At 40.4% G+C, this 14557-nt stretch overlaps 1 protein-coding gene across 8 annotated transcripts in view; it reads left to right on the top strand.

Moving 5' to 3' along the window:
* Nucleotides 1–14557, top strand: part of cep135 (centrosomal protein 135) — a 190808-nt gene that overhangs the window by 76547 nt on the left and 99704 nt on the right. For 7 of the 8 annotated variants that reach the window (XM_038791149.1, XM_038791151.1, XM_038791152.1 and 4 more), the window contains 4 exons: nucleotides 2112–2240; nucleotides 5735–5950; nucleotides 7457–7522; nucleotides 10829–10894. In XM_038791149.1, coding sequence (XP_038647077.1) covers nucleotides 2112–2240; nucleotides 5735–5950; nucleotides 7457–7522; nucleotides 10829–10894 — 477 coding nt within the window. The remainder of the gene's footprint in view (nucleotides 1–2111; nucleotides 2241–5734; nucleotides 5951–7456; nucleotides 7523–10828; nucleotides 10895–14557) is intronic. The other variant, XM_038791153.1, reaches the window with a different exon arrangement.

Here is a 14557-nt window from a genome sequence, read left to right as displayed (position 1 = left end):
GCGCAGTGGTTAGCACTGGTGCCTCACGATGCTGAGGACCCAGGTTTGATTCCGACCCCGGGTCACTCTCCGTGTGGAGTTTGCACATTCTCCCTGTGTCTGCGTGTGTCTCACCCCAACAAAACCAAAATGATGTGCAAGGTCGATGAATTGGCAATGCTAAATTGCCTCTTAATTGGGGGAAAAAATGAGTTTGGTACTCTAAATTTATTTTTTTCAAAAGCAGTGTGATATCTAATGCTGTCACCAAGTATGTGGGAGACCCTCATCCCTCCATCACCATTACCTGTCCCTCCCTGCCAATGTCTGCTCCTCTGTGATGCTAAATGTGGCAATGACTGCAGTGCACCCCGGTTCTCTGCCACTTCCTGGAGTTTGGCTTATCGTCCCCCTGCAATGTGAAAATGCAGAGTTCCGAGTGTGAGACGTAGAATGTCTGAAGAGGATAGGATGAGAACATTGTGGGAGTTGACAGTATGTATGAGAAATGTGAAAAGGCTGAGTCTGACTGGTGGCTGTTCAGAGGGTGCAGCATGGAGATGCCTGAAGAGAGAGCAGTGGATGGAGTTGCAAGGTGTGATAAGCAGGACAGTGCCAGGGACGTCCAAGTGTGGGGGTTGGTATAGTGTTATGCCCCCTACCTTTCCTGCCCTCTTTAAACGTTTTGCAGCGCCTCATCCAGTTGCAAGGCTTCATGCTCCTACTCCTCACTAACCCAGCGACTTCTATCCTCTCCTATTAGCCCCAGGCCACTGTCTGTGTGGAGTTTGCACATTCTCCTCTGTTGGCCCAGGAAATCATGGAGAAATCTTATGTGCTTCAAGCAATTAAATTGCCTCAGGTAGCGACTTCCACCCCATTGAGGAAGAATGTTTGCACCTCCAAGACTGCAATTAGATATCCAGCTGCTCTGCAGTTCCAACAGTGCCATCCAGAGCAATCGGCATTTCTGGGACTGCACTAAGTCTTCGAGAAATAGCATTGGGGTGGCAAGATGGTTAGAACTGCTGCTTCATAGTGCCAGGGACCTGGGTGCAATTCCGGCTTTGGGTGACTGTGTTTGCACGTTCTTCTCGTGACTGCGTCGGTTGTCACTCGGTCCTCCGGTTTCCTCCTACAGTCCAAATATGTGCAGGTTAGTTGGATTGGCCATGCTAAATTGTCCCTTAGTGTCAAAAGGTTAGGTGGGATTGATGGGATAGGCTCCGGTTTCCTCCTCCAGTCCAAATATGTGCAGGTTAGTTGGATTGGCCATGCTAATTGTCCCTTGGTATCGAACAGTTAGGTGGGATTACAGGGAGCCATGGGTCTAGGTAGGATGTCCTTTCGAAGGGTTGGTGTAGAGTCGATGGGCCGAACCGCTTCCTTCTGTAACAACTTATTTCACACCACTTACCTTTGGAAAAGAAATCCAAGCTGGACCTGAATATCTGCAAATTTATCTTCAATTCTGTTCATAATTAATCAGAATAATAGCCAACATTTGTCACAAGCATGAATTAATATGTTGAAATTTAACAGCAGTAAAGATCAACCAGGTTGTGAACAGAGAATATTTCAATTTATGTAACACCTGCACGAATACTCAATGAAAATAAAAATAGATCTAAATATAATTTAAGCTTTGTAAAAACATTTATCATCATGTCACTCGTCAGTACTAAAAATTCTAAGAACTCTGACAACAACATTCCCTCTAGTTTCTCTGTACTGTACTGAGCAATCCCTTTAAATTGATACACAGCCAGGCATACATGCATTGGTGACAACTGCCTTTTCTTATTTTATTTTGTGTTTTGTTATGCAGCATTATTTATTTATCTATCTTGTTATAATGTATAGTGAGCTGCCAAGGACTGTTAAAATTAGGATGCAGGGTGTCTTTATTAAGAGTTTTTTAAAACTCAGGTTATTTGCATTCAGGCACTGCAAGTTCACTTCAATGTTCACATTTAAATTTGCATCGTTTGTATATACCAATTGCATAAGAGTTTCCAGAGAACATAACATGGCGACTCCTTCAGCATAATAAACACATTCAATTGCTTTGATCGATAAAACGTTTACTTGCGCCCAAATCACATTTTTTTAATGGCCATTTATTTTTACAGATCGAAGCAAGAGATACGGAAATAGATCGCTTGAACCGAACCCTGGAAGGTGGTCGGCCTCATGATGTTATATCTCTTGAAGCTAAAGGCAAAAGTAATGAGCGTCTTATAGCGCACTTAAACCTACAGGTGCGAGTTAACATCCTTCATTTGCAATATTTCAGGAATTAATAATCACATACTAAGATTTAACTGAAATCCTTGAGGTAAATTTCCTGGAGGATTACTGAGATGACAGTTAACTGGATAATTATTGAAGCTTATGTGTATTGGAATTTATTCATGATGAAAGGCATGCAGTACTCATAAGGAAAATTATTTTGTTCCTCTATAATTTAAAAAGAAGCAAAGTGCAGTAGATGCTCGTGCCTCCTGTACATCACAATGGGTTACAATTTGAAGGGAATTTGATAACTGAAGTGACTAAAAGTCTGATCTTAAACCTTGTCTGGTGGAATTGGCGTTAGCAGCTGATTAAATTAAGAGTTGTACACTTGCAACAGCATTCCTTACATGCTCCATCTACTGTCATTTTAATAAAGTTTTGGATTTGGAACTGGCACTCTCCACAGGCAGGCAGGCTACTTATTAATATATTAAAATTGGAACCAGATGACCCTGACTCTATTTTAACTAACGTTTTTGAGAGAGTTAGTGTGATTAAATTGTCAGGGCCACTGAAACAGCAGCCTAAAGTGACCTAAGCTGCAGGTAAGTGAACCATTGGACCTTGTTTATGTTTTATATTCTAGGAGAGCTTCCAGCTTTTAGCCTACTAATTTAGTATTTAGTATCATAGGTTTCAAGGTCCATTTTGTATGCCGTCACCATCGTACTTACATAATGCAACAGTATTTGTTGACTGGACCATTGCACCAATACCAATGAATTAGTCTACAACAAACACAGAAAGAAATCAAGGAAAATCTGAGTGGTGGAACATTTTGCAGACCAAGTGTCCAAAATCATCTGTTCCTCCCAAGCATGTTATAATTAGTAGGTTACCAGATTTTGCCTCATTACCTTCAGAAAGCTTTCTATGCTTACCTTTATTGCTATACCTAAAACAGAGTCTACAGCCCAAGAGTCACTGTTTTGGATCTAACTGAAGAGCAGTGCCTCAAGAAGATGTTTTTTTTCCAAAGATTTTCATAGATCCCTGCAGCCTCCAACAACAGGATCTGCTGTCTGCTGGACTAGGGAGCCAGGTTTTGCCATTGACTGTGGAAACCACCACAGACCTTACAGGTGAACATGGCTGACAGTTTCAAATTTCTAGTGTGTACATCACCGACAATTTCCTGGTCCACCCATATCGACGCTACGACCAAGAAAGCACAGGAAAACTTACACTTCCCCTGAAAACTAAAGACATTTGGCATGTCCACATTGATTCTTACCGATTTTTACAGATGTACCATAGAAAGCATCCTATCTGGCTGCCTCACAGCCTGGTATGGCAACTGCTTGGCCCAGGACCGTAAGAAACTACAGAGAGTCATGAACAGAGCCCAGTCTATCACTCAAAACTCCTTCCCATCCATTGACTCCATCTACACATGGTCCACAAAAGAGAATTTTGCATGAGGTGATGTGTTGCATAATGCACAACCTTGCCGCACAGAGAGGTCTGCATTTGGAAAAGTCCAAGCAGCAAGGTCCAAGCAGCTATCCTCACTGGATGAGAAACGGCAAGTAAAAGATGAAAAGGGTGGGTCACTGCAATGCCTTGCAGTAAGAAGTGAGAAGGATCCAGCTTATAGCTCATTGATTGTACTGATTTGCTCATTCCCTTGCCTTGAATTTACGCAGGATTACTCAAGTTTAGCAGTGTTTGTTAGATCATTCACCACTTCTTTCATAGAACCATAGAAAAGTTATGGCACAGAAAAAAAGTAATTCAGCGCATTGTGCCTGTGTTTGCGAAAAAATATATTTTGTATCAATCAAATGCTCAAAATATAAACTTAGAACCTGCTGTTAAACCACAATGCAGACCAAAGTGCCAACCATAATGAAGATAATTCATTTAATGGCAAGCATAATTACCTTCAATCAATTTCTCACCCAAGTGATCAACCTGCAGGACTTTTAAAAGATTTGCTAATTATATTTTGATAATATGTTCACCCAGTGACCAAGACAAAATTAGTGGATGGCTACTGCTTTGCATGATGGGACCTTGGGATGTTCATGGCTGGCAATTTCTGAATGGTATAAAGAGAACAAAGGAATGCATGCTTTTGGATAGAGAAAGGCAGGAGTTGCAATGTGCTTTTGCAAGGGTACACTGAGGTTTATGATAGAGGGAAGGAGTATTGTTGAGAGCGGTGGAGGATGAGTGAAAGGAGCGTTGTCGAGAGAGGTGAAGTGCTGTACTCACCCTTGCAGCTCTTGTGAGATCATCAGAGCTCTTTCAGCATTGAAACCAGGTTCTTGGGGATGATGGTGGTGGTATTGTCCCCGTCCACCACTTCTGACCAAGCCAGATTCATAACAGCACTGGAGACGATCCTGCAGCTAATAGTGAAGTCCTTGCCCTGACCTCCTCTAGGACAGTGCAAAAGCCAGGGGCAATCCTTGTCACCTCTGGTGCTAAAGATTTATCCAATTTGTCAATAATAATAATTTTATTAGTGTCACAAGGAGGCTTACATTAACACTGCCGTTAAGTTACTGTGAAAATCCACTCGTCGCCACTTTCCGGCGCCTGTTTGTGTACACTGAGGGAGAATTCAGAATGTCCAATTCACCTAACAAGCACGTCTTTCCGGACTTGTGGGAGGAAACTGGAGCATCCGGAGGAAATTGCAGTGCATTCCCACATTAAATTGTTCTGTTGGTGGACTGGACACATTCCATGTGTCACCCGACTCCAATGCAATCAACATGCCATCACACCAATGATGTTATGAGTACTACCTGCCTTATTCTCTCAAACTGTTTAATTAGTTTGTGTCTTCACTTGTGACAAGAAGAAAATGGTGCAAGTGTGTGGTGTGAAATGAACAAAAGAGAATATGTATGATTGGACAGAGAAAGACAGGAGTTGCAGTGTAACATTGTGATTGTACAATTCATGATGTGGGGAGGGGAATTGTTGTGACTGGGAATTGGTGAGAGTTGTATTGAAATTATCTTTAGTTGTGACTTCAAAAACGACACAATTTAAAATATGTCGTAAATTTAATTGCAAATTTAGTGTGCCTCACGTAGAAGGATAATCAAATATAAAACTTAAGATATAGGCTTTCCTCTCAACTGATACAGTAAAAGGCCATCTGAAATTTGGTCCCTAAGAGGATTCTTTGTTTTAGATTTAAGGACCAAATTTGCAAGACATATTTAAATTAGTTGGAAAGAGTATAATTGGTTGACAAGTATTTTGGTGGTTTTAAAAAGTTGAAGACATGTGCAACAAACAGTAGCTCATACAGTAGAAAACAATTGTAAACCAAACAATAGGATAATGGTACCTACACAACTTTGGAGATAATGGAATTTTTGGTATAATAATTTTGATCAATAATCTTTTATTAATTTAAACTTGCACTCATGTTTTGATATGGCATGCTATACTTGCCATACTCCAGATTAATTTCTCTCTGAAATTATATTTACAGGTTGAATACCTTCAGCGAACTAACTGCGACCTGGAGAAGCAGTTGAAGGAGCTTCTGGAGAAAAAAAGTGATGCCGCAAATAGGGTTGTAAACCTGAGCACGAAAAACGAGCACTTATGTAATGAATTGAATGAGATTGACCATTTGGCACAGCAGTTGGAGAGGGACAAAGAAATTGCGCTTGAAATTGCGGATAAAGAAATTCAAGAAGCAAAGGTGCTAAAATATTGAATTTGTGCCTGAAGTTGAAAAATCATGCTCTTAATATTTTATCATATTCAGTAACACACCTGAGATTTTGACGAGCTAGGCACTCAAACTTATTTTTGTTTTGGCCTAAGATGAGTGAACTGTTTAGTTATGTAGTGATGAACTATTAACATGTACCAGGTATATTTTCTGGTTTCAGGGCATATTTTTGGTGCAATGAAAAGCCAAAGCTTTCATTGGATGCATTTTACTGTTATTCCAAGTTTTTGTATTGGAACCAGACTGAACTGTGGTTTGACCATATCTTAAGTATGTATCCATTTCTGGTCACAGAGGCATAAGAAAGATATTCAAGTGCTGAGCCAAGTACGAAGGCAAGCCACAAGGCTTGATTACTTGTCTAATAAGGTTTGAATTATGAGGAATGAGCCAGAGAAAATTATGTTTTTCAGTCTGAGAGATGATCTTGGAGGTATCTTTAATAAAAGGACTGAGCAAGGTAAACCTGGAAAACCTTAAATTAAATATGAGGTCACAACAAAACTTAAATTCAGAACTGATTTCAGTAGGTTTTTCAAAGAATTATCAACAAGCTTCCAGATAAGGTGATGAAGACTCTGGAATGATTTTAGGAAGGTGGGTCCGTTTTAGGTTCTTTCTAGATGGATAAGCCAAGCACATCACCATGGTTATCATCTCCAACTATCCTTTTTTAGGGAATGAGCACTGCTGGCAAGGTCAGCATTTGATGTTCATCCCTAATTGCCCTTGAGGAGGTAGTGGCAAGATGCTTTCTTGAACTGCTGCAGTTCATCTGATGGAGGTGAAGATATTTCTGATGATAACAGCATGCTGGAGATAGATAAATGGCAGAGGTGATCTATTGAACATGGAGGCTGCTATCATGGATAGTGATAATAAATAGAAATTTCATTGTGGTTTTGGGAAGTGGGACGAAGGATGTGAAAAATGGAACAGTATGGTCAAGGACCATGACAAACATAGCAAAGGGGAGTTCTCACTTGAGGAAACAGAAGATATTTTGGAAGCATTTATATGGAAGGTTATTAAGTCAAACACATTTGTCAGAAGAGTGGAGGGTGGAATATAGACTTGCAGGAAGCAGGGTGGGAGCTACCTGCAGAAATGGAGATAAAGTCGAAAAAAGAAGGAAGTAAGTGGGTATGGGTCACATGAAGGCGACGGATTTGGTAAAAGTATGCAGTTATTTCTCTAGCTGTATAATGGGTGTCAAGTGAGCGTGGGTAAAGAGATCAGCAACCAAGAGGATAAATGGAGTTTGGGGCAGGCGCACACAGTTCAGAGAATTGACTGCTTGTGAAAATCAAATTTGGCAAAGCAATATGCTGTCCATTGTAATTATTTTTCATCTGCGTACACTATAATATTATTTATGTAACCAATCTCTAATTGTTATTTCACAAAACAAATTCTATTGGTATAATCATCGTTTGCAGAAAGATTCATAAGGATTTATTGTTTTTTTTCCAGAATGAAACCAAGAGGCAGTGTAGAGAAATAGAAGAACTTCGAGAACAGTTAGCTAAATTCAGGGTTGTAAGTTAGATCTCTATTATAAGATTTAAAATATATAAAAAGTTATTTAAATTATGTTTAAATGTGACTAATCCCACAAATTAATTCTGTCTTCTTCTGTTATTAAGCACAAAATTAAAATTATCATCTGATGTTTGTTTAGTGAGAGAAAGTTGTAACATTGCCCACTTTAACTTATACAGAGGCACTCTTGCAACTAAAGTTACTGGAGGAAGTTTGATTTTGAACCTTGCCTAATGTTTAATCATTGTTCTTTAATTGATCAGGCCTTATTTTGCACTAAATTTCATTAAACTACAACAACGTGTTTATATGGCAGCTTTAACAGTAGAATATTCCAAGGCATTTCGCAAAAGCGTTTTCAAACAACATTTGATACTGAGCCACATAAGGAGATGGACCGGAACTTCCATTCCTATGGTTGGATGGGTTGCACCTCAGAAGATGCGCTGGGGGACAGCTAGAAATCCCCACACATGGACTGCACGGGAATTGCCTGGGGAATTTAAACTCTGACCGCTAACTACCATCTCCATCCCCGAACTACCTCCATCCTGACTATCCTACTGACCTGCTCACCCCTTGACCACCCAACACTCCTGACCGCCCTTCCTTTGATCACCCAACTCCCTCTCTCCCTGATCACACCCTGCTCCAACCACCCTAACCTGTCACCCACTTACAACGCTTACCTTCTCCCTGACTTGGGACCTTTAAACTTGCATGGTTTATGGCATCTAGTGCTGTAAAAAGGAGGCGTGGCTGACAGTAAGCCAAATAATAAAGATATTAGGACAAGTAGACATTAGTTTTATATTTTTGAACTATTGGAGAGTTGAGGGTTATGGAGACAGGCAGGAAAGTGAAGTTGAGACCCAGATCAGATCAGCTGTGATATTACTGAATGGGGCTGTAGGACCTCTCTTTCTATTCCTTGTGTTCTTATGATTAAGCACTTGGTCATAAGTGGTAGGTTTCAAGCACTGTCTCAAGGGCAGGTGGAGAACAGCAAGAAACTTCTAGATCTTTACACATCTCTGCTGGATCTCTCTCTCTCTCCCACCACCCCAACCCAGCCAAACTCCTCCAAATTACCGACTTACTCACCCACTTGCCCACTTCACACTCAGCCAGTGGTTCACCGTATCCACTCACCTACCTATTCACTCACTCACCCATTCACTAACTCACACTTATTAAAATGCTTGACACCTTTAAAAAATTTACTTGAATATGGCAATTACTGTCATAAAAACGTGAGTTCCTTCCCCATTCTCCCCGACTCATCAAGGCTTGCTAGACTCACCCTGGAGGAACTATGCTACTTCATTTCTAATTGGAAGATAATGTCTGAAAATGGGTAATATCGTTGGGTTGGAGCAAACCTCATGGGCAGCAGCAATGTGTTCAGCATTCTCACCGATCGGAATTTCGAGATCTGTCACTTGTACAAATTTTGGACTTTCATACAATGGCTGTACTCATCCACACAAACCTAGCCATTGGCAGCTGCTGCAGAACCACATAAAAGTAAAATTGAAATAAATAAATATTTGTTTATTTTCCTATCCCTCTACCACCATCTCCCCTCCCCACCTTGGTCTCCTTCTGCAGTGCATGGAAATGTTACTTATCACTGTCACCTTGAACACAGACTGGCTTGATTCTCTGTTTCGCGCTCCATATTTAACCAAGACCTGCATGAACACTGAGACACCCGCCTCCTGATCGAACTGCATTCCTTGATTAAGAAGGCACTTTGGTCCCCACTAGTGCCAACTCCAATACTACTTGGTCTATTACATGTCAATCTTTTTATCTTTTTGAAAACATCTGATGGACCCTGGGCTGCTCTACAAGATACAACTGCTCACACAATCCTCTATAGGTCCAACTCTTCAGCCTTAAATTTTTATTTTTGTTTCGTATTTGCAAATATTGACTCCCTTTGCTCAGACAACATTACTCTGCTCAAGAAATCTATCCTGGACAGTATATTTCTTTTTTGCGTACAGGACATAAATGCTCCACTGAAAGGCACTTTCTTTTGTGCTTGCACCCTAGTGGATTATCCTCCCACATATTGTTTCACTGCTTAATCTGTAAGGTTACTCTTATGATACCTATTTCAGTTAACACTGCCCGTGCATCTCTAGCAATGACTCCTTTCACCAAATCCTAGTGACCTCCAGAGTACACCAAAGTTCCATTCTTGGTGGACTTTTCCTTATTTATAGATTTCCCATTGAAACAACTTGGTATCCATACACATGCTAATCACACCCAACTCTTATATCTTCATGATTTACTTGCCTGTCTGACATCAGGTTACAGATTTAAAAACATATTGCAGTTGAACATTGGAAGGCCAAAAGCCATTGAATTCTGCTGCCATCAAAAACACAGTACCCTTTGGATCCCGGCCATGGGAGTTTGGAGTTTGCATATTTTTCCCATGTCTGCGTGGGTTTCACCCCACAACCCAAAAGATGTGCAGGTTAGGTGGATTGGCCACACTAAATTACCCCTTAATTGGGGAAAAAAATAATTGGGCACTCTTTTAAAAAAAAAAAAAAAAAAAATTAAAAACATTTTTTTTAAACGGAAACAAAAACACAGTACCCATGAAGCCCTCTCGGTGCAGGTCCATTTCGAATTAGATGTTGCATAACTTTAATTTCCTGCTCAACCTAGAACTGAGCTTCAAGCTCTTTAGCCTGCCTGACACTGTAATTACTTTGTTTTGACCTTCATGGCATTTCCTAACTCCGGCCTTTCCTTGTTCTCATTGCCACTGAACTCCTTATCTGAAAACTTTGCTGCTGTTCGATTCAACCTCAAATGCCTTCCTGGACACCTCCACCCTTTACAAACACCTTCTAAAACTCAGTCAACTCTATCCTTCCCTATTTACCCATTATTCCAAATGGCCTCCATTATCTCCTTGTCACTTAATACATCAAATCCAAAATCTTCACCTTAGTTTATAAATTCTCCCATAACCTCAGCCACACAACACCCCGAATCCCCCACCCTCACCTTAACAACCGGGTCCTTCATTCTTGGCCTAAGACCATTGGGCCGATGATTTTGGCCTCCCCTCCCTTTGCTTCACCTCTGGTGGCAGAAACCTTGTGTTATCAACATATTCTGAAACTTAGTAAATTGGTTTGGACACTGGCATATTGATATTTGCTTGTTTGACGCCTGATTGGCAGAAAAAAGATATGGAATTGGCCAATTTTCCATGGAGCATTTGGGGAATGGCATTACTGAAAATGAAGCAATCTACCTTTATTCTTGCAGAATGAAATCCAGAAGCAGCATAAAGAAATGGAAGGATTTGAAGAAACAATCGCAAAATTGACCAAAGTAAGTCACTTCCTTTACTCCATGTAATTTGGGGGGATGGGGAGAATCTTGTATTCTGAATTTGAATATTGCTGAAAGAAGACTTGTTTTTGTTTTTTTTTAATACATTTAGAGTACCCAGTTAATTTTTTCCAATTAAGCAGGCAATTTAGCGTGGCCAATCCACCTACCCTACACATCTTTGGGTTGTGGGGGCGAAATCCACGCAAACACGGGGAGAATGTGCAAACTCCATACGGACAGTGACGCAGAGCCGGGATCGAACCTGGGACCTCGGCGCCGCGAGGCAGCAGGGCTAACCCACTGCGCCACCGTGCTGCCCGAAAGAAGACATTTGTAGCAGTATTTTGTCTTGCACTCAAAACTATTTTAAGAACATCAATGTCAGAAAAACAATTGTTGTTTCTCCTGACATTGATATTCTTGCGATTGTCTTGATGAGAACAAGGCAAAACACTTCAGCAACTTTTCTTTTTCAGCAATACTCCTGTTTTGTACGACCAAACAAACATTCTGTATTCAGTGTTCAGTGATCTGAATATTCAGTTCAAATTAGCTGAATATTGTGCTTCTATACTTAGGAAGGATTAATTGGATATGCCAGCAACAATTCCCTTTAATTCTCATTAATGGAAATGGAGTATGATTTGCTTCTAAAAGCTTTGTACTACCCCGGCACATCTTTTGTCCATTTTTAAAGACTAATGTTGCTTCTTTCCAAGTCTCAGGGCTATTTCTGTTTCTACTAATTCCCTACAGATGGTAGCAAGGACACTAAACTCTAACACTTCTTTAAGCCCCCATTGCATGAAGTCCATCCATCCTTTGATTCTGTCTTCCTGTTAATTTCCTCAGGTTATCATGACTGTCTTAGCCACAAACATTAATCTTGTAATATTTACTCCACCAAAATCCACTGTAGGTGCTGGATAGATGGCCTCGAGTTGGCTCTGTGAATGATAAAAGGAAGAATTTGTTTCCTATGCTCATCAGTTGCTTATGACATTACACTTGAGAATTAAAGGGCAGGGAATAATTAACCACAGTCTCCATTTTAAAGTCAGGAAGGCTACAATCAGATTAGCCATCATTCTTTTGAATGGCGGCGTATGCTCCCTGGGCTGATTAGCCTACTACTTCTTCTGCTCCCTGGTCATTGGCTCACTGTTTCCTTGTTTAACCTGCTTTCTGCAAGTGTCTATAATATATATATATATATATTTTAAAATACTTGCTTTTGTGCCTCTTGACTTTTTATTGTTGCATTTTTGTCTCACTTTGTGTTTTGTAAATTTCTATGTTCATATTTATGATGGGACTTTGCCAATATGTTGTAGAATCTGCATTGGGATCTGATAATTCTTTCAAAATGCTGACTGAACATGTTTTTCAGCTGCCCTTTTTCTTCTGTAACTAAAATTTCCAAAGACCAAAGTGAGGTTAGAAATAAAAGATTACAAAATTACATTTTTTTTTATTCGTTCATGGGATGTTGGCGTCGCTGGCTAAGCCAGCATTTATTGCCCAGCATGAAGACATTTAAGAGTCAACATATTGCTGTGGATTTGGAGTCACATACAGACCAGACCAGGTAAGAATGACAGATTTCCTTCCCTAAAGAACATTAGTGAACCAGGTGGGTTTTTACAACAATAGACAATGGTTTCATGGTCATCTTTAGGCTTTTAATTCCAGGTTTTTATTGGATTCAATTTTTACCATCTGCCATGTTAGGATTCGAATCCCAGAGCATTATTACTCAGGGTCTCTGGATTACTAGTACAGAGACAATATCACTACTCCACTACCTCCCTTATTTCACAATAATATTGAATTTATTTGTTGAATTGTCTTTTTTTTGTGTTTATTGCCTTCATCAGATTTTCACTTAACGATTTCAGCTTTCTTAAAAGCTTGGGCCAATCAATTTTGAAGCCAACTGGCTATCTGACCTGATGGCACCTATGAAAGCGAGGCAAAGAAGCAGTTTCTTTGTTCATTTTTATTTTGAGTTATGGGAGAGGGAGCAGGGGTTGCAGGTGGTATGAAGACTAGTTGGAATTTGAATACAATCAAAGCCTCTGAGGAGACCAGATAGGAAGTCAGTGGAGGAGGGCTCGAGGACATGGCAACTTTAGACTAACAGTACAAAAAAAATGGATTCTAATGCATATGGGTTGAAAGCAACATGAACAGAGGATTATTGAATAGGTCTTCACTGAACAAGAGTTCATACTAGACTTAGGGCTAAAGCCCACGAAGGGCCGATGGTGCACACATGTCACGTGACTTGGTTCTTAAAGAAACCTTGCACACAACTACAAAAAACCCACAGATATAACAATGGGAATCGGGTTTAAAGGTGTGGGGCACCTAACTTTCACTGTGTTTAACTAAGTGTGTAATTATTGAACCAGATCTCTATGGCTGTTATGATAGCACATAAGAGAGTGATGGCGGGGTAGTCTCTGGACTCGTAATCCAGAGACCCAGGGTAATGCTTTGGTGACAGGGTTCAAATCCCACCACAGCAGATGGTGAAATTAGAATGTTGATTGCTGTAAAGATTTATCTACTTCATTACTGTCCTTTAGGAAAGGAAATCTTATGTGACTCCAGACCCACAGTAAGCCACTCAGTTCAAGGGCAATTAGGGATGGAGAATAAATGCTGACACAGCCAGTGACACTCTTATCCCATGAAAGAATTTACAAAGACCTCAAAGTCTCCAATTCACAATAGTAGCATTCCTATATTTTAAGGCATTCAGTTTCTCTACTGCATGGACAGATATTCTTAGTTTCGAGGAATGGTTTGACCGTCCCTCCCGCTACATTTTTAACTTTAAGTTCCTCCCCAACCACCTTAATTTCCCTGTTTGCAAGGGCATTGTAAGAAAGATGAACATTGCATTTTGATAAAATAGAGCAACATTGCATCTGAAATTGGGAAGCAATGACATTGTGGTATTATCGCTGGACTAGTGATCCAGAGGACCAGGGTAATGTTCTGGGGACCCGGGTTAAAATCCACACGTGACAGAAAAAAAACCCAATCTGGAATTAAAAGTTTAATGATGACCATGAAACCATTGTTTATTGCCATAAAAACTCGTTCACTGATGTCCTTCGAGGAAGGAAATCTGCCATCCTTACCCTGCATGTGACTCCAGACCCACAGTGATGTGGTTGACTCTAAACTACCCTCTGAAATGGCCTAGCGAGCCAACTCCATTCAAGGGCAATAGGGATGAGCAGTAAATACTGGCCTGACCAGCGACACCCGTGCCACATGAATGAATTATAAAAAATTATAGAGCATGAGGAATATTATACCAATCTTTAATAATTTTTCGAACACACAAGCTTAGAAATTAAATTCGTAACGCTATGTGATTTAGCTCACTTTTTGACTTTCTCACTCAACCCCAACTGGACAGTCTAAACTTGTGTCTGCTGGAGTTTAGAAGAGTAAGAAGTGACTTAATTTAAAAATCCACGACCCTAAGGGGTCATGACAGGATGGATGCGGAAAGGATGTTTTCTCTTGTAGGAGAATCTAGAACTAGGGGACAACATAAAATGTTTCCGTGGTCACCCATTTAGGACAGAACGTAGAAACCCACAGTGCAGAAGGAGGTTGTTTGGCCCATCGAGGCTGCAC

The sequence above is a fragment of the Scyliorhinus canicula genome, chromosome 3 (assembly GCF_902713615.1).
Source record: "Scyliorhinus canicula chromosome 3, sScyCan1.1, whole genome shotgun sequence".
Taxonomy (NCBI): Eukaryota; Metazoa; Chordata; class Chondrichthyes; order Carcharhiniformes; family Scyliorhinidae; genus Scyliorhinus; species Scyliorhinus canicula.
Note: the sequence above shows the minus strand (reverse complement) of the source record. Positions and strands in the feature narration are given on the sequence as shown.